The sequence below is a fragment of the Scyliorhinus canicula genome, chromosome 4 (assembly GCF_902713615.1).
Source record: "Scyliorhinus canicula chromosome 4, sScyCan1.1, whole genome shotgun sequence".
NCBI lineage: Eukaryota > Metazoa > Chordata > Chondrichthyes > Carcharhiniformes > Scyliorhinidae > Scyliorhinus > Scyliorhinus canicula.
In genome coordinates this window covers 157,457,905-157,483,431 of record NC_052149.1, presented here as the reverse complement: position 1 = coordinate 157,483,431, position 25,527 = coordinate 157,457,905, and the positions used below count along the sequence as shown (strand labels likewise).

General features: G+C 44.1%; 1 protein-coding gene across 4 annotated transcripts in view; it reads right to left on the bottom strand.

The window, feature by feature from the left end:
• The window catches only part of fam193b (family with sequence similarity 193 member B), a 137,127-nt gene that overhangs the window by 60,934 nt on the left and 50,666 nt on the right, over window positions 1-25,527 (bottom strand). For 3 of the 4 annotated variants that reach the window (XM_038795433.1, XM_038795430.1, XM_038795431.1), the window contains one exon: window positions 15,621-15,851. The exons of the other annotated variant lie outside the window; for it this stretch is intronic. In XM_038795433.1, the coding sequence (XP_038651361.1) occupies window positions 15,621-15,851 (231 nt within the window). The remainder of the gene's footprint in view (window positions 1-15,620; window positions 15,852-25,527) is intronic. 4 annotated transcript variants of the gene reach the window in all.

Here is a 25,527-nt window from a genome sequence, read left to right as displayed (position 1 = left end):
GAATCTACCCTTAAATCCTGACCTTCTAAGTTTTCTTCAAATCCCCTTGCCACAAGCCTGGCCTTTGCCTTATAAGTTCCACCTGTGGGAAAGAGCTCTTTGTCCCCCTATCCGGTACTTCAGTGTATACCCCAAATTCACTCCAACTATGCAGTTCTTGCTGTTTGGCATCTTTGATAACTTCATCTAATTTATTGGAAGCCACCAAAATTTCACGTGCATGTGGGCTTCTACTCCTATTAGTATTTGTAGTCTTAGTCATGTTCTGAGATCTTGATAAACTACGTCCCCTTTCCCGCCTGGTATCTCGTTCTGTACTGCTACTGCGTGATCCTTCCCTTCTGCTGTGGGATGTCCTTTCAATAGTTCTTGGCCTTTTCCTGCGGACCTGTTCACTATCTGATGTACTATCTGAGCTAGCACTGCGTTTCTGTGCCCTCCATTTTTGAACTTCGTGTTTCCAATCCATTGTCTTGACTCCCTCCCCTGAATGCTGTACATTCAACAAATGTTTATACTTTCCAGTGGCCTTCCCTGCTCTACTAATAACAGTTGTATCCTTCCATTGACTAGACCCTTCAGGCAAGTATGTCACTTTTGTACCAACTTTTGGCAGTTTTCCTTTCGGAAAAATGGCCCCTTCTAATTCATCAGAAGTGTTGAGTTCCTCTACAGAAACCCTGTCTATATCAGTTAACTGGTCCTCATAGTTTTGTAACATGTGCGTACCAGGTGACTCTGGTTCCTCATCATGGCTGTCTGCTCTGCCTAAATTTGAAAATTTGTGATCTGTACCCATTATCCTTGATGAATGTACCCTAACAGTTTGATTGCCATGTTGCAAAATAATTGTTTTGCCATCTATGTCTATGATCTTCCCTGGACCTTTCCATTCATTAAAATTGTCTCTCTTATAGTATACTATGTCTTCTTGCTGAAAAATGGTATCTGATGGCCGTACATTATGTCTTAAAGCTGTGCAAATTCTTTCAGAGGCCTCTGCTTCCAAAAAAGTTTTTCTACTGCTATTTAATGCATTTAAATGTTCAGCAAAGGCAGAGCTAATTGTGGTCCCTTCCCAAGCTGGAGGCTGATCTAAAATAAACGGAACTTTAGGATTTCTACCAAACACTAATTGATCAGGACTATAGCTCCCAACCATCTGCAATGAATTATTTGCATGTACTGCCCATGCCAAAGCTGAATTTAGCGTGCAGTTTGGTCTATCTGCCAAAATTATCCGGAGCATGTCATCTATTGCCGCATGGTTTCTTTCACACACACCATTACTAAATGGGCTTTCCGCAGCCGTATTCATAACTGTGATATTCACGTTTTCACACATATCCCTGAACTCATCATTAGCAAATTCTCCCCCGTTGTCTCTAAGGAATTTTGCTGGTGGGCCCATTCCTGTCCCTATCCATTTTTACACAATTCGATCTAGGATACTCTCTTTTCTTTACTTCGTACAATCGTTGATTGACTAAATCTGGTTGCTAAATCTCCAAAATGCAAAATAAATATATTATTGGCTTTATCCCAGATCTTAAGGTCCATGGCCACAATGTCGTTAAAATCCTGGCCAACGGTAGGGTTACTATCGATTATGCTGGCGTCCTTCTGTACTTCCTACAAATTTAACAGCGATCACTAACCTGTTCTATCAGTTTAGTATAGTCTTCATCCCTTAACCCTGCATCCTTTAATAAAATTTTCAGCTTCCGAGGAGACGGATGCGCAAACTGCCCATGCAGTTTTAATACAAGCTTTTTATCAGTTAAAGTCCCATTTTCAACTGCCATTAACACATCCTTAACAACTGTACTTGAAATATTATTTGTCAGTAATGGAATACAATAGTGTCCCGACTGTGTAAATTGTAAGTCCATATCCAGTTTCATGTGTGCCCTCTTCATCGACCGTCTGCTCAGAAGCAAGGTATCTTACTTGATACAACATCCGTGCTAATGAAATGATTCACTCCGGCAATATTGCAAGGGATCACCACTCTTTTCAGCAACTTCAGAGTTTATCATCCCCAAACCTGAAACTTGTGGAACTTTCAAATTCCTTAACCTTGTTAGGATTTTCAGCATTCAAGGAGTCCAGTTAACATATTAACCAATCAATTCCACACACAGTAGATGTGCAGCCACTGACCAATACAGCACAATTGAAGAATTCTGCAACCAACACCCTAATTACCGGCGTTAAACTGCTTGTTAATAGGACAATGCCTTCTTTCTGGTCACTATCGTTTCCTCTTCTGATTCTTCCATGGCATGTGTCGCTTCAAACACTATTATAACGTGTTGGACAGTTGAAAGCATAATGGTTTTGAGAGTCACATCGAAAACATTGATTTATCATACACCGGGCATTTCTATGGTTCATCTTCCTATTGTAGGTTCTAACTGGGTTTCTGTCTTCTTAATTTCCGGGTCCCGATCTACTTCTATAGTCTTGGAACGTGTTTGTAGCTATGCGATTTCGCCATCCTGTTCGTGTGTCTTCCATATTCTGCTTGAAAATGAAAATCGCTTATTGTCACAAGTAGGTTTCAATTAAGTTACTGTGAAAAGCCCCTGATCGCCACATTCCGGTGCCTGTTCGGGGAGGCTGGTACGGGAATTGAACCGTGCTGCTGGCCTGCCTTGGTCTGCTTTAAAAGCCAGCGATTTAGCCCAGTATGCTAAACCAGCCCCTGCAGACTGACCTATTTGGGTCATCAGAGCCATCGGAATCGAATGTTTCCCCAGAAACTTTTGTCATCTGATCGAATAAGGTATCCTTATCCGCAAACTTAACTCCTGTCAAAACCAGGAGCCTATCCATGTTGCTCACTCTAGCACAGTCAAGTAATTTAAAGGCCAACACAGACTGTGGAAATTCCAGGTTGTGTTTCTGCAGCCTTTTATACAGTCTGCCAAATTCCATTATAGTCTTCCATGGAGTATTCCTCTATTTTCCGGAACCTATCAAAATCTGACCATGCTTCATACGCACTTAACAAGTCATCCTTTTTATAAACCTTCTCCATATAACGTAATAGAGTCTCCAGGCCTTCTTCTGAATCTAACTCTTCCAATTCCAGCTCAGAAAACACTTTGCTTCGGATTTTACTGTCATAAGGTAGAGAAAGAGCCAATGCCATACCTTGTTTTCTCTTTTAAAGGCAGTTACCTTAGTCCACATAACTACTGCACTTCTCCATTGATCGTACAATCCCCTTTCAGAAAATAAAGGGGGGGGGGTACTCATATCCGGCCATCTTTATCCTAGGTTCAGCCATATATCTTTTTTTTTCTTCTCTCTCACTCCTTGGTTTGGTCTGGAAAAGTTGTATCATTCAACCCTTCACATTTGCACGGCAACCGTCCTCTGCTACCATTTGTTAGATGTTTAGCTGCCATTGTATAAAGAGTCAAAGATTCTTCTCCTTTTCACAAACACCTTTATTTCACTTCAATAGATTCTGCACAAAACTCTTCACATCACCTGACACAAAGGCCACCTGAAGCCTCTTTACATATCAGTGTCAATTATTGGATACTTAACATAAATGAGGCAACGAATTGGAATGTCTCTTAACCCATTACTTAACAGAGCTGGGCTGTGGCTGTCAGGTGAGAGGCGTTTTTAGTATTTGGGGTTCAGTTTCGGTTTGTTGCTTTGGACTGCAGCAGATTAGCAGTGTTTCCCTGTCTTTATTTTAAAGCTGTTACAGGGAACTGAAAGCACATTGGATGTGGCAAACTACTGTGGTAACTTTAAAGATAGAGTTGCTTTCCGGAAGGAGTTTTGAACATGCTGGTTTGGAGGCTGGATCTCAGGGAAAGGACCAGTCCCATTCAAGTGAGATAACAATATGATGGGCCACGCCCTTAAAAGGAGTTTTGGTTTGTTGGATTTTGTATTGAATTGGAACAGCTGCTAAGGGGGATTCATTAACAGTTCTATACATAGATTACTGTAGCTGTTGTGTTTTCTTTGTTTGTCATTGTTAGCAAAGTTCTTGTTTTATATATTTTTAACTACATTCTTGTAATAAACTTTGTTTTGATAAAAACACCGAGGAAGACGATGAATAACACCTGAAGTGAAGGCTCTTGTGCTCATCCTCACCAAATTCAACATAAAAGTTGTAGGTCAGGTGAACTTCAGAATATATTTTGGTTGAATTAAGATGGGCCTTGTGGCGTAACTAATCTGTAATAATCATGATATTTTAGAAAGCCCCATGGTCACTCCATGGCACTTAATGGGCAGCAGCAGACCAATTCTGGTGCACTATAATCAAGACATTTTGGAGTTTGCAGCAGAGCAAGAAAATGTCCCCAGGAATTTACCTAGTTTTGGCATATGTAAATAACTTATCCCATAAAGAGCTTATGTTTCGAAAATTATGCAGAACGTGACAAGGAGAGATTGCCAGGAAAAATATTAATAAATGGTCAACAACATTTTTAAAAGTTAGGAAAAAATATCACATTCCCAAATATGTTAATTTTTAAATTGCTGGACATTTTGCAAACAGATGGACACATTGATGGAGGTACAGGCAGTTCTGCAGCATCAGAATAAAATGAAACTGCATTGATTTAGTTTGCTTTCCAATAGCTATTAAATGGAAATCCAGTTTTAATTATAACAGAAGTCAAAATTGTTTCAGAGTAACACAGATATAGCCTGAGGTTAAGGTCAGCCTGACAGTAGCCACCTCCTTCCCATCAGTATTATTAATTCCAGCTGCTGGATCGATTCCCAGACTTGCCATTAGGCACTTCAGAATCAAATTAGTTTATCCTCTCGCTCTGCTGCTTGTTGCATGCTCCAGGAGTTCGAGTCAGTTCAACGCTCAATTCACTGCCTTGGTTGTGTTGTCATATTTGATATGGAGGGGCTGAGCTGGTTCCTTGCCCATCTCGATCAGGCCAGAAGGATCCCAAGAATTCATACAATTCTGCAGATGTTTTTCTGGTGCACAAAGACAATCAGGCTCAGATTGTGCATGCTGGCACCTGCAGCCAGTCAAAATACTCCCAATTTCTGCTAGTCGCTATGTTCCTCGCCTGGCTGTACTGAGCTGAGGCGCATTTAAATCTTAAACTTGGGCTCTGAGTTTCAAATTGAGGGGAGGAGTGTTTGGCATGAAAAAAAAGTCAGTGCAGACTCAATGGGCCAAAGGGCTTCTTATTTCTGCAAAATCATTGCAGGAGTTGTTTAGAAAATCATAATATGATCAGACAGGGCCAACACGGCTTTGTGAAAGGGAAATAATATTTAATTAATGAGTCATTTGAGGAAATAACAAGGGTGGGCAATGGGCAACCTGCAAATGTGGGAGTACTTGGGTTTCTAAAAGGCATTTGATAAGATGCCACATCAAAGGTTGCTACACAAGATAAGGAAATATGATGTTGGGGGTATCCTATGAGCATGGTTGAGGGTTAGCTAACCAGAAGCAGAGTATGGATAAATGGGTCATTTTCAGGTTGAAAACTGTAACTGGAGTTCCACAGACATCAGCACTGAGGCCTCAACTATTTACAATCTATATACATGACTTGGATGAAGGGACTGAATGTATGGTAGCTAATTTTGCAGACAGCTCCAACATAGCTAGGAAATATGTCAAGAGGAGGTAACGAGTCTGCAAAGGGACATAGAAAGGTTGAGTGAGCAAAAATAATAATAATCGCTTGTCACAAGTAGGCTTCAATTAAGTTACTGTGAAAAGCCCCTAGTCGCCACATTCCAGCACATGTTCGGGGACATCGGTAAGGGAATTGAACCCGCGCTGCTGCCTTGTTCTGCATTAAATATGAGAAAATATGAACTTGACTAGAAAAGCAGTCCACTACTTAAATGGAGACCGATTGAAAACTCGCTGGTAGAGCGGAATCTGGTGTTGTGGTACATGAATCACAACAAATTAGTGTGCAGCTACAATAAGTGGTTAGGAAGGTAATTGGGGGCAGCACGTGGCACAGTGGTTAGCACTGGGATTATGGTGCTGAGGACCCGGGTTCGAATCCAGGTCCTGGGTCACTGTCCATGTGTAGTTTGCACATTCTCCCCGTGTCTGTGTGGGTTTCACCCCCACAACCCAAAGATGTGCAGGTTAGGTGGATTGGCCATGCTAAATTGCCCCTTAATTGGAAAAGAAATAATTGGGTACTCAAATTTTTTTTTTAAATTTTTTAAAGGAAGGCAAATGGAACATTTGTCATTTATTGCAAGGGAAATTGAATTATTTCCACTTTTATTTTTGCCATTACATTTTTTAAATAAACATTTTAAATTATCAAATATAAACAGTAATATACATATTTAGAAAAATATACACAATATATCACATAAAAAAGAACCGAATCAAGTCTAAGAAGGTAACTAACGAATACAACGGAACAAGAAACCCCTATTACTAAACTAACCTCCTCTAACTCGACCCTTCTAACCCACGAACGTGTCCAGGTCTTTAAAAGGTTGAAATGAATGGCCACTATCTCTATAGAATCTCTCGGTCGGGCCTCTGGTAGTATACTTGATGTTTTCCAGATGCAGGACCGATATAATATCTTCCACCCATGCAGAAGCTTTGGATGGTGAGGGAGATCTCCAGTTAAGTAATATTCGCCTCCTGGTTATTAAGGAAGCGAAGGCAAGAACATCCATCCCCACACCCAAGTAGAGTGATGGGGAGTCCGAAACCCCAAATACTGCAACCAATGGGCAAGGCTCTAGGGTTACCTGCAAAATCTTGGATACGGTGTCAAAAAAGGAAAACCAATACACAGCAAGCTTAGGATAAGACCAAAACACATGCGCAAGATTAGCTGTTGTAAGTGAACAGCGGTCACACTTGAGAACTGAACCAAACTCAGTCTGGCACAAGATGAATAGGAATTCACCCTGTTGAGGGCTTCCCTCCATACCTCCTCAGTCAGCACAATAGTCTAGCTCCCCTATCCTTTTCTCATATACTCTACCCAAAGGGGCAGGGTCCGAAGATAGAATGAGGTTGTATAAATTTGAAATTGACCCTCTTCCCCTGCTGTGCCACGGCCAATACCTTTTCCAGCAGGGAAGAAGGTGGGGTCAGGAGGAAGGAGGAAAAGAACCTGTGTGAAAAATCCCGAATTTGAAAGAAACAAAAAGGCTTGGAACCAGTCAGATTGTATCTGTCCATGAGTTTTCCAAGGCTGGCAAAGCCTCCATTTGGAAATATATCCCCAAAGTGCACCAGACCACCCGTTCTCCATGATCTCAACAATGGGTCAGGCTCGAGGGCATGAAGAGGTGGTTATCACAATTCGGGGCAAATGAGGACAGTGAGAGAAGATTGAAGTGCTGTCGGAACTGCTTCTAAATCCTGAGGGAAGAGATCATCACAGGGCTTGTGATAATGGTGCGGTAATTATGGGGTGTAGGGAGGAGGCTGCGGTGCAAGACCCCGTCTCCCTTCTACTCCAGTTCGACCCCAGGAAAAATGAGCCATTGTATGCTTTTATGTACATTGGAAGCTCAGTAATAAAACAGGAGATTCTTAAGTCTCTTGATCCTCTGAAGCAGAGCGTTGCAGACGCTGGGACTCTTACCCATCCAGATAAAAGCTGATATTAATATGCTAGCTGTAGTAAAAAATGCTTTGGGAAAAAATGTTTTGGGAGCACATTCATCTTGAGTTTGGATCCTGCCCGCAAGAGTCAAAGGGAATCTATTTAACTTCTGCAAGTCCAATTTAATCTTACTGATGAGGCTTGAAAACTTCAGTTTGTGGAGTCACGCCTAGTTATGGGCTACGAGGATCCTTCGGTATCGGAAATTAGAGGGCCAAAAGATGAAACAGCAGCAAACCATACTGAGCCCCTCTGGCCTTCAGATTCACTGGAACACATTCACTTTTACCTAGGTTTAATTTATAACCTGAGAATGTACTAAATCTTGAGAGTATCTTCATGATGTTTACGATTAAGGAGGCCAGATCCATAATATGTAAGAGCAGATCATCGGCATAGAGCAAGACCGGCGATCCTGTATTTCAGGGTGTAATCCCCTCCATCTATTCGATGACCTCAATGCTATTGCCAGAGGTTCAATGGCCAGTGCAAGGAGCAATGGAGAAATGGGAACAGCCCTGTCTAGATCCCCTGCCTAGTGGAAAATATTCTGCGGTCATATTTGTGCGGATATTGGCTTTTGGGGCACTGTACATCAAACAAACCCAGGGGGAGAATTTGGGGCCAGATCTCAAAAAGCTAGAGCCACTCCACCAAATGTTTTTTTCTGCATCCAAAGATACTATAACTTCCAATTCCCAAGCAGCCAGGGAGGAAAAGGACAATGCTCAATAAATGTCGGACATTTGTCAATAACTGTCTACCTTTAATAGAGCTTGTCTGACCTTCCAGTATTATAGCAGGAAGACAGGGCTCCATTTGGGACACCAGGACTTCAGCCCAGTCATTTTCAAAGTCAGGGTCGCGACCTGCGGGAGGAACGCGGTGGGTGTCGGGAGAGTCGCGGGGCCATCGGTCACGGCGTTCCTGATCGCGGGAAGTGCCCAACAGCTGCAACCAGGTTTTTAAAATTCCAGACATGACTGGCTTTCAGAATGCCAGCCATTCACGCACGAGTGCTCCCTCAGCAGTGCGCAGACCTGGAGTCCAGCGAGGCAGACTGCCTCCTGCTGACGTCAGCGCAATGACCCAAGAACAATTCTTTCATAAAATTGATGGGAGTCTTCCCTCCAGAAGTGGCAGAGAGCAGGTCACGTGACCCGTACGCTGACATCACTTGCTCTGGGCGCGAGAGATTCCTCCATTTTGTTGCTGCCAGCAGTACTGGTGTGAGCTCCAGGACCTCTGTTGAACAAACCATGAAGAAGCTGAAAACAGGTCCAAAGCAGTATAAAGATGATTTCTTGAGGTATGGGTTTATTAGTTGTGCCACTGCAAATCAGGATTCCAAATTCATATATCTGTGTTATATGTAGGGAAGTACGGGCAAATGGAAGATTAAAACCCTGAAAACTTCAAAAGCATTTCAAGACTAAGCATGGTCATTTTGAGGACAAACTTCTTAATTTTTCTTTAAACGGTGCAGTGAGATGCTGAAGTCCTTAGCAGAAATGCAACACTGAATGACAAAAGAAGAGAGATTGTGAGGACCAACAGGCTCTGCTGTCACATTAAAGGTAAGCGAAACTGTTGGGAGCGGCAGGGGGCGCGAAGGATGGCTGGTTGATAAAAATCGGTCTCGGGCAAAAAAGTTTGAAAAACACTGCTTTAGCCACGCGTTAAGGAATGAAATGGGTCGGTAAGACCTTCACTCTACTGGGTCCTTGCCCTCTTTAAGGAGCACCGAGATTGTGGCTTGGCGAAGAGTTGGGGGTAGTGGTCCCCTAGACAGTGAAACATTGAACATGTCCAATAATAAAGGTATTAGCTGCTCTAAGAACCTCGGATGGGAAGCTATCAGGGCTGGGGGTTTTACAGGATTGCAGCCAACATATTTTTCTGTACTTCTTCTGGGCTTACGGGAGATCCAGTTCCTGTTTCCTGCCTTCCTCGATGGTCGGGATGTGTAAACCATCAGAAACCTCACCCTGTCCAAGATCCTGATGAAGGAGCTGCGCTACGAAAGTTAGCGATGCAAAACAAACCTGTTAGACTTCAACCTGGCGTTGTGAGACTTCTTATTGTGCCCACCCCAGTCCAACACTGACATCTCCACATCCTGAATATCGGTGTTCAACCTCCAAGAGTGCTTCCACCAGCCTTTTGTTGTTCCACTCTCTCCTTTTTTACGATGTGAGCTTTATAGGAGATAATATCCCCCTCTATAACAGCCTTCAGGGTTTCCCAGAGTACTGAAGGAGAAATTGATTCTCTTTTGTTGAGTTTGATAAAGTCTCACAAACGCTCAACAGATCGGTCATCAGACAGTAAAGTGGTGTCTAGTCTCCAGTGCGGGCATTCAAGGGTGCCAAAATCAAAGCAAAAATCAACAAATTGATCCAAGATGGCAACAACCGAATACTCGGCTATTCTCACTGAGGGGAGGAGGGATTTGCCAACAAAAAAAAAAAATACATTCGTGGTAAGGCACGGTGAACATGTGAAAAAAAGGAAAATTCTTTATTTTTGGATGCAGAGAACGCACGGGCCGGCCCCTCCAATACAGATAGAGAATCTGTAGATAGTTCCATGAAAGAGATCAATGGCCTTGACATCTGGAATTTTGGCATGGAGTAGTCCAAGACATAGTTTAAGTCCACTCCTAGGATCATCCGTTGTGAGTCTAGGATGGGGAGGAGGTTCACCAGGGAGTTTATGAAGCTCAGGTCGTCCCAATTGGGAGGATAAATATTTAATAAAATAACCGGAGTGTTTTCCAGTGAACGGCAGACAATAATGTAGCGACCATTGGGGTCACCCATATTCCGGGAGGATGTGAATTATATTTTTTTGGTGGATTAGTATTGCCATGCCTCTAGCCCTACCAATAAAGCCGAGTGAGTGAAAGGCTTGTTCCACCCAATTTTTGCAAGCCTTATCTGGTCCTTTACCTGCAGATCAATCTCCTGTAGGAACACAACACCCAAATTTAGACCACCCAAATGAACAAAGACCCATGCCTGCTTAACTGGTTGATTCAAACCCTCACATTCTAGGTTATAAGACAGAAAGGAGAACCTCCAAAACCTCTCCCGCCTTGGTCAGCCATTACATCTGTAGACCAACAAGCAAGGAATCCTGTTAAGCCATAGTGAAGAGATCTCACCAGTACAGCGGTCTGATCCGGTGCAGTCTAAATGGAGGTTCTCCATCAAGCTTTCCTACGAGTATAGGAAGCAACCTTTTAATTTAAACAGAAGGATCCAGAGGGTTGTAATTGCAGATTGGCTGACATCAGTGCTGACTTGGTTTGATTGATTTGGTTGGTGGCCAATAAATTATCCCAAAAGGTTGTGCTCTGCCCAGTAACAGGTGGTGATTGGATCTGATCCCACTGGAAATTTTCAGAGCTTGAAGGATTGAATTTTTGCTTTCACTTTGGATTCTTCAGCTTGCATGGTGGGTTCTAATTAATTCTCTCACAAAAGATCTCATTCATCCTCCCCATAAGGCCACTGAGTAGGCTCATTCTCTCTCTAGCAAGACTGGGGGTCATTCTCTGGAGACTGCAAAGGCTTGAAGTCAAACCACAAGCTGAAGACAAGGCTTGATGTGAAATAAAGTGTCTATACAGAAATATATAGGCCCGAATGTGAACCTCAAGGCTGAAGGTCCAGTCTGAGAAGAAATAAAGCGTGCGCCCAGAAAGCCTGCTGCCAGTGAGTACTAAATTTTCTAACCTGTTGGGACCCTGATGAATGACTCTGCAAGGAATACCATTGACAGCTGTAAACCAGGGGACTTTGATCACCCGGCACGCAGTGGGGAAAGCGTGATAGAAAACCTCCATTTAAAGCAAAGACTCTTATCGTTTGACCTTCATCATTATTTTCACACCCTCTCCCACTTTGCATTTGTCTGTCTTGTGTGTGTGTGTGTGTGTGTGTGTGTGTGTGTGTGAGTGGGAGGGGGGGGGGGGGGTAAGAGGATGAGACAGTTAAAAGGGGTGCAGTAGGCTCGTTTGCTGGTTATCCAGTTGTGTTTACTGCATATTTCATCATTATCCCTGTTAAAAATGGTAATTGTGTTTCAACTTACAAACCTGGTGACTGTAATTATTGGGCAGCTAAGGGCCAAAGACTTTGGGAATTTTTACAAGAATTATTGGTTAATTCACTTGTGTTGTGACTCTGAGATGAGTGGGGTTGGAATTGGCCGCAAACTTGCCCAGGGTGTCCCAAAAATAAAAGTAGTTTTACTGCAGCTTTACAGGGCATTGGTGAGACATCTAGAACACTTGTATAGTTCTGCTTTCCTTATTTGCAAAATTACGCAATTGTTTTAGAGAAGGTTCATTTGACTCATTCCTGGGATGAAGGGTTAATCTTATGAAGAAAGTCTGCAGAGAAATTTAGATCGTTTATGTGAGTGGGCAAGGGTCTGGCATGGAGCACAATATTGGTAAATGTGAGGTCATCCATTTGGGCAGGAAACACAGCAAAATTAACTATTATAGACCTGTGAGATTGACATCAGCGGTAGGCAAACTGTTGAAGAAGATACTGAGGGATAGGATCTATTCACATTTGGAAGAAAATAGACTTATCAGTGATAGGCAGCATGGTTTTGTGCAGGGAAGGTCATGTCTTACAAACCTAATAGAATTCTTTGAGGAAGTGACAAAGTTAATTGATGAGGGAAGGGCTGTAGATATCATAAACATGGACTTCAGTAAGGCGTTTGATAAAGTTTCCCATGGCAGGTTGATGGAAAAAGTGAAGTCGTATGGGGTTCAGGGTGTACTAGCTAGATGGATAAAGAACTGGCTGGGCAACAGGAGGCAGAGAGTAGTGGTGGAAGGGAGTGTTTCAAAATGGAGAAAGGTGACCAGTGGTGTTCCACAGGGATCCATGCTCACTGTTGTTTGTGATATACATAAATGATCTGGACGAAGGTATAGGTGGTCTGATGAGCAAGTTTGCAGATGATACTAAGATTGGTGGAGTTGCAGATAGCGAGGAGGACTGTCAGAGAATACAGCAAAATATAGATAGATTGGAGAGTTGGGCAGAGAAATGGCAGATGGAGTTCAATCCAGGCAAATGCGAGGTGATGCATTTTGGAAGATCTAATTCAAGAGCAGACTATATGGTCAATGGAAGAGTCCTGGGGAAAATTGATGCACAGAGAGATCTGGGAGTTCAGGTCCATTGTACCCTGAAGGTGGCAACGCAGATCGATAGAGTGGTCAAGAAGGCATATAGAATGCTTGCATTCATCGGACAGGGTATTGAGTACAAGAGTCGGCAGGTCATGTTACAGTTGTATAGGACTTTGGTTAGGCCACATTTGGAATACTGCGTGCAGTTCTGGTCGCCACATTACCAGAAGGATATAGATGCTTTAGAGAGGGTGCAGAGGAGGTTCACCAGGATGTTGCCTGGTATGGAGGGTGCTAGCTATGAAGAAAGGTTGAGTAGATTAGGATTTTTTCGTTGGAAAGACGGAGGTTGAGGGGGGACCTGATTGAGGTCTACAAAATTATGAGGTATGGGCAGGGTGGATAGCAACAAGCTTTTTCCAAGAGTGGGGGTGTCAATTACAAGGGGTCACGATTTCAAGGTGAGAAGGGGAAAGTTTAAGGGAGATGTGCGTGGAAAGTTTTTTTACGCAGAGGGTGGTGGGTGCCTGGAACGCTTTGCCAGCCGAGGTGGTAGAGGCGGGCACGATAGCATCATTTAAGATGCATCTAGACAGATATATGAACGGGCGGGGAACAGAGGGAAGTAGAACCTTGGAAAATAGGCAACAGGTTTAGATAAAGGATCTGGATCGGCGCAGGCTGGGAGGGCTGAAGGGCCTGTTCCTGTGCTGTAATTTTCTTTGTTTTGTTCTTTGTTTATTATTTTAAATGGTAAAAAATTGCAGCATGCTGCTGTGGTGTCGTTGTGCATGAATCTCAAACGGTTGATTTGCAGGTGCAGCAGTTAATTAAGAAGGCAAATGGAATTTTGTCCTTCATTGCTAGGGGGATGGAGTTTAAAAGCAGGGAGGTTATGCTACAGCTGCATAGGGAGCTGCTGAGGCCACATCGGAGTACTGTGTACAGTTTTGATCTCCTTACTTGAGAAAGGATGTACTGACACTGGAGGTGGTGCAGAAGAGGTTCACTAGGTGGATACCGGAGTTGAAAAGATTGGCTTATGAGGAGAGACAGAGTAGACTGGGACTATACTCATTGGAAGAATGAGGAGGGATCTTATAGAAACATATAAAATTATGAAGGGAATAGATAAGCAGGGAGATTGTTTCCACTGGCGGGTGAAACTAGAACTAGATGGCATAGCCTCAAAATAAGGGGCGGCAGATTTAAGACTGAGTTGAGGAGGAACCTCTTCACCCAAAGGGTTGCAAATCGGTGGAATTCCCAGCCCGATTAAACAGTTGAGGCTACCACATTGAATGTTTTTAAAGGCAAAGGTAGATAAAGGGATTAAGGTAGATAAAGGGATTAAGGGTTATGATGAGAGGGCGGGTAAGTGAAGCCGAGTCCACAAGAAGATCAGCCATGATCTTATTGAATGGCGGAGCAGGCTCGAGGAGCCAGGTGGCCTACTCCTGCGCCTAGTTCTCATGTTATGTTCTTAAGAACAGGTCGGGCCTATACCCATTGGAGTTTAGAAGAATGAGGGGTGGTCTCATTGAAACTTACAAGATCGTGAGGGGACTTGATAAGGTGGATATCAGGAAGATGATCCCCCTAGAGGGGATCTCAAGGAGACATACTAAGAATAAGGGGCCTCCCTTTTAAAACAGAGATTAGGTGAATATTTTTTTAAAGGGTCGCCAATGTGTAGAACTGTCTTCTCTAGAAAACAGTGGAGACTGGGTCGTTGAATATACTCAAGGCAGAGTTCGATAGATTTCTGATCGACAAGGGACTCAAGGTTTCTGGTGGGTAGACAAGAAAGTGGAGACCAGAACTCAATCAGCAATGACCTTATCAAACGGGGAAGCAGGCTTGAAGGGTCGAATGCCCTACTCCTAATTCCTAACTTTTTACGAGACATTTCCAGAGCAGAAGAATTTAGTTTAGTGAGTCCAATAATATGGGTAGATAAAGGAGGACTGATGTTGAGTCCAGAAGGCTATATTCAATTCAAAATGTTAACTGCCAGACCTGAGTATTTCTAGCATTTTGTTTTTTATTTCAGATTTCCAATATCAACAATATTTTGGTTGTGTATTAAACCACAAGTTCCAAAGAAGATAGAAATTTAATTTTGAGCACTATTACGCTCAATCACCTGCCTTCAGAGTGCACTTGACAAAATTGGAACTCCCATGCTCGCCTTTTCCTTCCCTTTCCTCAAAGTAGCATACAATACGACCTCCCAAAGGCATTTCCTACAATCTTTGAGTACTTTAGAAAGGCTCATTTCATACTGAGCAATAAAGAGCAAAACTAACCACAATGCAATTTTCTAATAAAAAGGAAACTTCAGAGAAAGTTACTGGCGTTATCCAATGACACTGAACTTTACAAATTCATTCAAGTATAGTACATTGCAAATGTTTCTACACCAAAAGGGAAAAAGTAAATACAGTGCTAAATTATTTTCTATCCCAGCTCACATCAATCTGAGTTAAGATTGATGAAATACACACTAACTCACATCACCATCCAGTTCTGCTGTGGAAGGAACCCTTTTTTTTAAATTACAGAAGCTAGACATCACTGTGTTTAACATAATAGCACTTTAACTTCATGTAAGCGAACAAACACTTGACAACGATTACAGGCACATCAATTACTAATATTTCTCTGACCCAGGGAAAGAGAAATTGATGAAATTTGCAAACAGTTCAGATTTCCAGCAAAAAGAAATTCTGAAAGCAACAATATTAAATGGAACATAAAAATTTCCTGTTACTTCCTATAAAACATTATAGATTTTTAGAGCAACACAGGTAGTAATCAAAGTTCATTTTTACCGTAAGGGTCTGTTCTAGGATGGCCCTTTGCTCCTCTTCCTCAACTCTTCTTTGACAGGTCTGGCATATCCAAAGTGGCATGCGCTCAAGCAGGCCATGTGTCAATGCAGGCACTGAATGTGCCAACTTCTTTAGATCCACAATCCCGTTCTGTTGTGTTCCCCAGTCTTTACGTTCATGGTGGCACAACAAACAACAGTCCTTTGCTGGCTGGTGGACAGGAAGATTTGGCTGAAATAAAATAACCAGATGTAACCAGAGTTTAAAGCTTCATGTTATTGACTATTATTGAGCATTACTTTTAAGACTTGTGTTACGACACACTGGACAAGTGTGCAGTCAATTCCAACCCCACAGGCCCTGGAATCCCAACATAAGTGAATTAACCAATAATTTTTATCAAGCTTTTGAGGTATTTGCTCCTTGACTGCACCAATGACTTACAAGCACCAGATTTGTAAGTAAAACACAATAAACTGTTTATTTATATCAAGATTAAACAGCAATGGTGCCCAGCTAATCTATTACTCCACCCCTTCCCTCCCTCCCTCCCCACCCCGCTTTGAGCACCCAACCCTCTACCCAAAAACAAAGAAAGGGAAAGGGGTAGAATGATATGGATTAAAATATGGAAAAAAGAGAGGTGGGTCTTTGTTGCCAATGTTGAAATCGTTGTAGTCAGCTATCTTCCCAGGACGTGGAGTGTTGAAAACCAGCAGCTGAGTTGGATCTTCTGGCATGTGCATTCAATCAGATTTCTCAATAATAAGCCTCACTGAGGGAAGAGATTTAAAAGGCGGTTTTCAAGCAACCCAGTCTGCCTGTAGCTGGTGCTGGATCGTCCTGCAGGTTTAACTGGATGTGAAGCGAGACCCCACGTGGGAGAGAGAGCCCGCGCGGGAGATAGAGCGCGAGAGAAAGCGAGAGAGCACGAGCGCATAAGGGGCCTTTACTTCAGGACCTTTGAGAGGTCATCAGGTAAGAGAGAGACAGCGAGATCAGAACTGTGGCTGTCCAAGCCTCTTAGTCAAAAAGTGAGCTAAAATGTCCAAAATGGAGCCCGCGTTTGCCAGAACATTTCCGGAACACCAGCACCAATCAGCACAGATTATTTGATATTTTTCCTGTTGGGAGGGGGATGGAATAGAGAAATAACTACATTTATCTATTAACCAATGCGACGACATCCAGTGACAGTGATGTGCCGAGGCGACGCAGATCAGGTGACTCTTCTCCAGACCAAAAACCAAATAGGCATTTTTAGGCGAATACTGCCCGAAAATCTGAAATCAACTCACCCTTAACTGAGAAAGGAAAAGAACCAAAATGCCAACGAATGGGAGCTCGAGGGGTCAAAGGGGCAGCAGAACCGGTGAAAAGGGCACGAGCAACAGGCGGAGCAGCTCACTCTCTATCCAAGAGAAACCCTGGAGAGCAGGAACGCACCCACATGGCGTATACACAGTTGGCAGCCATGTTGGGTTCCCCGTGGACAAAGGGAAACCCCGGAGTGCAGGGGGCCCGACCTCATGGTGAGAACGACGACCGTGGCCATTTTGGACGGCCCCTGAACAAAGGGAAACCAAAGAGTGCAGGGACGCATCCACCGGGTAAGTATGGTGGATCCCGCAGGAGCGGCAGGAGGGGGGAGGAGGAACAAAACGCCAGGATTATCACCTGGAATGTCAGGGGATTTAATGGCCAAATGAAAATATCCAGAGTCTTTGCCCACTTAAGAAATTTGAACGTCGACATAGTCTTCCTGCAGGAGACTCACCTGAGGCAGTTGGACTGATTGCACGTAAGGAAAGATTGGGTGGGACAGACGCATCACTCATGTTACGGACAAGGGCTAGGGGAGTAGCCACACTGTTTAGCAAAAGGCCGGTGTTCACAGCGACAAGGACGGTTACAGACCAAGGGGGACGATACGTCATGGTCAGAGGTGTTGTGGATGCGGTGCCGGTAAGTTCTGGTAAGTGTGTACCCTCCCAACTGGGATGACACGGACTTCATAAAAAGACCATGGCAGGGGAGAGGAGACTTCAAATGCGTACAGGGCCCATTGAATGACAGATCAAACCCCAAAACAGGGAAAACAACAGGCATGGCTCGGGAACTGGGATCTTTGATGGGGCAGTGGACCCATGGCGGTTCCTACACCCCGATGAGAAGGAACTTCTGTTCTTTTCGCTGGTGCACAAAGTATGCACACGTATTGACTTCTTTGCAGTCGGGAAAATTGCTTTCAGAAATAGTAAGGGCGGAATACTTTGCGATAATCGTCTCCGACCACCTCCACATCATCCCGCGTGGCGGTTGGACACGGAACTTTTGGCCGACATGGTCTTCTGCCAGAAAACATCACAGGCCATTGGCAGGTACATCACTAACAACGAGAACGGGGAAGTCTCACCTTCCACGTTCTGGGAGGTATTGAAGGCGGTGATTAGTGGAGAGACAGGGAAGAGATGGAGCTAGGCAACAACTGATCAACTCCGTCCTGGAGGTCGACAGAAAGTACTCCAAGGTCCCGACCATAGAGCTGCTGGCGGAGAGGAAAAAGCTACAAATGGACTTCAACCTGCTATCCATTAGGAAAGCAGTGCCCCAACACCGCTAGACACGAGGAACCTTCTCCAAACAGAGAGATGGCTAGCCGCCTGCTGGCTCACCAGCTGAGAAAGCAGGTGCAGGCAGTCATGAGGGAGATACCACAGGTGAAGGATAGCAGAGGCAGACTGGTGGCGAACCAAAAAAGGTCAACCAAACAATTGAGGCCTTCTACCAAGGACTGTACACCTCTGATACCCAAGAAAGAGACACCTGACTGAATGCAGATCACATAGACCCATTCTGCTGCTCAACATGGACATGAAGAAACTTGCAAAAGTCCTGGCTAAGAGACTGGAGAACTGGAGGCTTTGTCAAAGATAGACAGCTAACCGCGAACATCAAGCAGCTGCTGAATGTAACAATGATCCCATCTGGGGAGAGGACACCAGAGGTGATCATCCCCGGACGCAGAAAAGGCCTTCAACAGAGTGGAATGGAAGTACTTCATTGAGGTACTGGAGCGGTTTGGGCGAGAGATGGAGTTCATCTCGTGGGTGAAACTCCTGTACAATTCCTGCAAGGAGAGTGTGTGGACCAACACCTGAATACTTTCAGCTGTACAGAGGCGCACGGCAGGGGTGCCCACTGTCCCCGCTCGTTTGCCTTGGCAATCTCTCTGCGAAAGGGCATCCGAACAGGAGGCAGAGAGCACAGAGTCTCATTCTATGTGGGTGACCTGATCCTCTACATCTCAGGCCCACAGAATGGCCTCAAAGTAATCATGAAGCTCCTGGAAGAGTTCGAGGCCTTCTCGGGCTAAAAACCCAATTTGAGCAAGAGTGAGGAATTCCCAATGAATACGAACAGGGGAGGGATCAAGTTTGTGGATCTACCATTCAAACTAGCCCAACGCAAATTCCGCTACCTGTGAATCCAAATAGCCCATGACTGGACATGGATCCACAAGTGGAATCTGACCAGTCTGGGGGAGGAAATCAAAAAGGACCTACAGAGATGGGATACACGCCCACTTTGCGTGGCATGGATGGGGCAGATTGTGAAGATGAAGGAGTTGCCGAGGTTTCTCTGCCTGTTCAAATCCATACCGATCTTCACCCCAAAGCCTCTTTTCCAAAGAATAGACAAAACGATCATGATGTTTGTGTGTGTGTGCATGTGTGTGGGGAGGGGGGGGGGAGAGAGAGAGAGAGAGAGAGAGAGAAAAACAAGGATCCCCAAGTCTACACTGCAAAGGCGGAAAAACATGGGTGGCCTGGCCCTCCCAAACTTGCAATACTACCACTGAGCAGCCAAAGCCAAGAGGGTGAGGGATGGATACGACAACCGAACATGGAATGGGTGAGGCTGGAGGCACCCCCCTGCAAGGGAACGACACTCCAGGCCCTCGCCACGGCGGCGCTTCCATCCCCCCCCCCCCCCCCCCCCCCGGGCAAAATACACATCGTGCTCAGTGGTGGTGGCCACATTGAAGACATGGAACCAAATGAGGCAGCATTTCGGTCTAACTGAGATGTCCTCCATGGCCCCATCTGTGGTAACCACAAATTCCCGCCATCCATACTTGATGCCACCTTTAAAAAATGGAGACAGGACGGGGGGAAGCTAGCAATCAGAGACTTCTACATACGGGGCAGGCTCGCAACCTTTGACGGACTAACGGACGAAGTGGAGCTACCAAAAGGACAGGAGCTCTGGCACCTTCAAATCAAACATTTCCTCCACAAGGAGATGATGAGGTACCCCCGAGGAGATACTAAACATTAGGGCCAAGTCTTCCTCCTCCTGCACAAGGTTAAGTCTCATGCAGTTTAAAGTGGTACACAGAGCTTACGTAACTAGAATCTGAATGAACAGGTTCTTCCCAGAGGTAGGAGGATAAATGTGAACGGTGCCAGGGAGGCCTGACCAACCATGCACACATGTTCTGGGCCTGGGCCCCAGACTTGTAGGGTTCTGAACAGCCTTCTTCAAGGTAATGTCCAATGTTGATGGAATAATGCCCGAAAATCGCCATCTACGGGGTTTCTAACCAGCCAGAAATACATATGGGGAAGATGGCCGACACCCTGCCTTTTGCTTCCTTACAGGGGAGGGGGGACCGACCGGGGATGGCAAGACAGGAGCACACAAAGCGGAGAGGAGTGGGGGGGGGGGGGGGGGGGGGGGGCAAGAATGGAATCCAGGGGAGCAGCAGAGAGAGGCATGGGGAAAAAAAAAGGTGGGAGGGTGGAGGGAGCGCCGCCCCGCCGCCGCCCCCCCCCCCCCCCCCAAGCAAACCCACAAAGACAACAACAGAAACCACGTAAGAGAGGAGCGAAGTACAGCAATACAACACCCAGGGTGAAAGTTGGTGCCAGGAAGGAGCCTGACCATCAACAGGCAGGGAGGGGGAAGCAGGGAGGAATGGCGACGGAAGGGATGTGTATAAAATTTGTACATAAGAAACATTACACCGTGTAAATGTCAAGTGCATTATATGCTGAACTGCTTTACTGTAAAAATTGAAAAATGGCAATAAAAACATTTAATCTATTAACTATTGCATCGAACGTGCTTCATATCCAATGGTCATAATTTTGGATTGTAGCCGTGCTTCGATAATCCCCATTACAAATCGTTACATCAGCATTTCTCATTTAATTTTTTTAATTGTATCAACAACAACAATGCAGTTGCAGTCTGCCCATCAGCATACATTTCATAATTGCAATCACCAAGACCGGCAACACTTCAAGTGCTGTTTCACCAATATTTTGTGCTATATTGTATCACTGTCACCTACTTGTACTTTGTAGACCTATTTATACACTAACATCCTAGTTTTGTCAGTAATTACTGTAATACAACACCACAAGTGTTCAGTCAATTTGCACACCTGAAACTTGCTCCTGTTCCAGATTATTCAATGATAATGATATCTAATGTTGAGCGCCAATACGCATTACCACATCTCTTAATTTTCTGCCGAGTTACTTCCTCATATCCAAAAGCTTAACCACTTTACTTCAATCAGATTCATGAGGATACAAATAATGCGTCAGAACGAACTGCTGTGGAACTTTACCAGTGAGTTTAGATGGTTGATCTGATCAAACTGCTTAAAATTATAAAGTAATTAAATTCTACATGCAGAGAAACTATTTGTTCTGCTTGAGAATCCAGGGCACAAGGGGGCCAATGATAACAGAGTTTGATCATTTATTAGAGAAATCAGGGGTCACTTTTTAAGTATGCAACATAGTGGAAATAGTAAAGCATTTTCCCTAATGAGTACAGTAAGAAGTCTTACAACACCAGGTTAAAGTCCAACAGGTTTGTTTCAAACACGAGCTTTCGGAGCACGGCTCCTTCTTCACCTGAAGAAGGAGCCGTGCTCCGAAAGCTCGTGTTTGAAACAAACCTGTTGGACTTTAACCTGGTGTTGTAAGACTTCTTACTGTGCTCACCCCAGTCCAACGCCGGCATCTCCACATCATCCCTAATGAGTGGCAGATGTCTGGACAAATGAAATTTAAGACTCCGATACATAGGTTGTTGGACAAGGATATCCAGGGATACATATCAAAGGCAAGAAAATGGAATTGAGGTATAGGATCATAGATGAAATGATTACGGTAAGTGCCAGTTCCATTAACTGCTTTCCTATTAAAACTATTAACTAACAGCAATCCTCAGCCCCTCACCTATAAAATGACTTCAATGTCTTCACTTCAGCTGCAAGTTTCTGCGAAGTAACTTCAAACATTTCCTGCTATGGAAGCAATTTGATGGCAAACTACTCACATTGGGCCATAGTTGGCTGTTCAAATAATAGAGGTTAATCGCATTCAATGTTACGGATCTGCAAATGGTAAAATAACTTCAATCAAGGAGCAGCTGCACGGTTACATTCAAATCTGCAAAAATTGCTGGCTTTGAATTGCGCTGCTCTGTCATCAGCCACATGAAAATGGCCATCTCACTGGTGGTCCCCACCATTGAAATGCATCAATTATGAAGTTGATGTTTGCAATACGAACATATACACAAACACAGGAAAAGGGAACGGTAGGCCATTTGGCCCCTTGAGCCTGCAAGTAATTATATTATAAATATAAACAAAACTCATCACAAATTTAAATGTTAGCCATTTCAAAGTACCTTTTTAACAACATGATAATATTAATTACTTTTTCAGTAATCTGTCTGCCACTGAAAATTAACTATTACCCGAGCAGAATCTCCTCCGTTCAGATTTTAATAGCAAAAATATAAAATTTAACTTTAAACATTTAAATTCCCCTACCTCTTTTCTTAACTCTCCCAATCCAATCTTTCATTTCCTCTTCATGTCTTTCTGTACCCCATTTGGTATTGAATTTGATAAAGGCACCAACTCCAACCCTCCATCTGTAACAACCTGCAGCTGAAGCAGACTATTTGCGATGATCCATGACATCGCCAAGGCCACCAGCTTCCACGTCCATTGCATCAACCAACTCCGCTCTTGCCCAAGCTCACTGGCAAAAGAAACTTTCAACGATGTCTTTGGTGCATCTCGACTTGAATATTCCAATGCTCTCCTGGCAGGCCTCCCACTTTCCAATCTCCATAACTCGTGACCATCCAATTCGCTGCTACCTCCTCCAGCTGTACAATCTTCCAAAATCTCCAGTCCCAAAGAACTCTGTGCACCCAGGTCTCCGGGACCAATTTCCGAGGTCTCGAGCATCGCATGTACCAGTTTCAGCCAATTTAACCCACTCCATGTGATATCAAGAAATACAGAACTGTAAAAGCTGCAATTCCCAGCCGCATCCTGTCCATAATACATAACACTTGTGCTCCACAACTTGCACCATTAGCCAAGCTGTTCCAGTACAGCTACAACACTGGCAACTACCAACAGTGTGGAAATTTGCCCAGGTATCTCCTGTCCACAAAACACAGAACAAATCCAATTGATCAATTACTGCCCTATCGGCTGACTCCTAATCATCAGCAAAAGGATGTAATGTGTTATTAAAGTCCTACCAAGCAGCATTTACTCAGCAATAATCTGCTCACTGATGCCTAGTTTGGGTTCTGGCAGAACTACTCCATTTTGGACCTCCCGCACTCCCTCAATGGACTCGGCTACCATTGATCTACCAGACTGAGCATCTAACAGTACTGTTGGGTAAGACACCTGTACTAAATTGAACTCAGTACACAAATACATTCATTAGCCACAAATGAATTATTGTGTTTCATACTCCTCCCACACAAGAAAGGAAAGTTTTTGTACATATTTTTAATGTGCATGGACCAGAAACAAATGTAAATGTAGTTTTCTAAATGTAAGGTTAAAGCATTGTTTGCAACCCTATTGCCATAGTCATTTTGATTAACCAGGCATGAGGGAGTAAACTGTTTCAGTCATATCAGAATTTTAACAAGTTTTACATGACTAGCTGGCTTATACATCATACATACAGATGCCTTGCAGCCTCAGTGTATTATGTAAATTAATGGGCGACAGCTAATGTTGTATATAAAATATCGAAATCACAAATATTGTTTACTCTGCAGTTGTGTACATGTGCCGTGTAAATGTCTCAGATTGGGATGTGGGCTTCTTATTCCTTTGCTGTTTTTTCCCCCATTTTAGCCCATAATGCAGGTAACCCTTAGAACATAGAACAGTACAGCACAGGCCCTTCGGCCCTCAATGTTGTGCCGAGCCATGATCACCCTACTCAAACCCACGTATCCACCCTATACCCGTAACCCAACAACCCCCCCTTAACCTTACTTTTATTAGGACACTACAGGCAATTTAGCATGGCCAATCCACCTAACCCACACATCTAGATGGCATTGAGGTGCGTAGGGAAGAAGTGTTGGCAATTCTGGACAAGGTGAAAATAGATAAGTCCCCGGGGCCTGATGGGATTTATCCTAGGATTCTCTGGGAAGCCAGGGAAGAGATTGCTGAGCCTTTGGCTTTGATTTTTAGGTCATCATTGGCTACAGGAATAGTGCCAGAGGACTGGAGGATAGCAAATGTGGTCCCTTTGTTCAAGAAGGGGAGTAGAGATAACCCAGGTAACTATAGGCCGGTGAGCCTAACGTCTGTGGTGGGTAAAGTCTTGGAGAGGATTATAAAAGATACGATTTATAATCATCTAGATAGGAATAATATGATTAGGGATAGTCAGCATGGTTTTGTGAAGGGTAGGTCATGCCTCACAAACCTTATCGAGTTCTTTGAGAAGGTGACTGAACAGGTAGACGAGGGTAGAGCAGTTGATGTGGTGTATATGGATTTCAGTAAAGCGTTTGATAAGGTTCCCCACGGTCGGCTATTGCAGAAAATACGGAGGCTGGGGATTGAGGGTGATTTAGAGATGTGGATCAGAAATTGGCTAGTTGAAAGAAGACAGAGAGTGGTAGTTGATGGGAAATGTTCAGAATGGAGTTCAGTTACGAGTGGCGTACCACAAGGATCTGTTCTGGGGCCGTTGCTGTTTGTCATTTTTATAAATGACCTAGAGGAGGGCGCAGAAGGATGGGTGAGTAAATTTGCAGACGACACTAAAGTCGGTGGAGTTGTAGACAGTGCGGAAGGATGTTGCAGGTTACAGAGGGACATAGATAAGCTGCAGAGCTGGGCTGAGAGGTGGCAAATGGAGTTTAATGTGGAGAAGTGTGAGGTGATTCACTTTGGAAAGAATAACAGGAATGCGGAATATTTGGCTAATGGTAAAATTCTTGGTAGTGTGGATGAGCAGAGGGATCTCGGTGTCCATGTACATAGATCCCTGAAAGTTGCCACCCAGGTTGATAGGGTTGTGAAGAAGGCCTATGGTGTGTTGGCCTTTATTGGTAGAGGGATTGAGTTCCGGAGCCATGAGGTCATGATGCAGCTGTACCAAACTCTGGTACGGCCGCATTTGGAGTATTGCGTACAGTTCTGGTCGCCTCATTATAGGAAGGACGTGGAAGCTTTGGAACGGGTGCAGAGGAGATTTACCAGGATGTTGCCTGGTATGGAGGGAAAATCTTATGAGGAAAGGCTGATGGACTTGAGGTTGTTTTCGTTAGAGAGAAGAAGGTTAAGAGGTGACTTAATAGAGGCATACAAAATGATCAGAGGGTTAGATAGGGTGGACAGCGAGAGCCTTCTCCCGCGGATGGAGGTGGCTAGCACGAGGGGACATAGCCTTAAATTGAGGGGTAATAGATATAGGACAGAGGTCAGAGGTGGGTTTTTTACGCAAAGAGTGGTGAGGCCATGGAATGCCCTACCTGCAACAGTAGTGAACTCGCCAACATTGAGGGCATTTAAAAATTTATTGGATAAGCATAT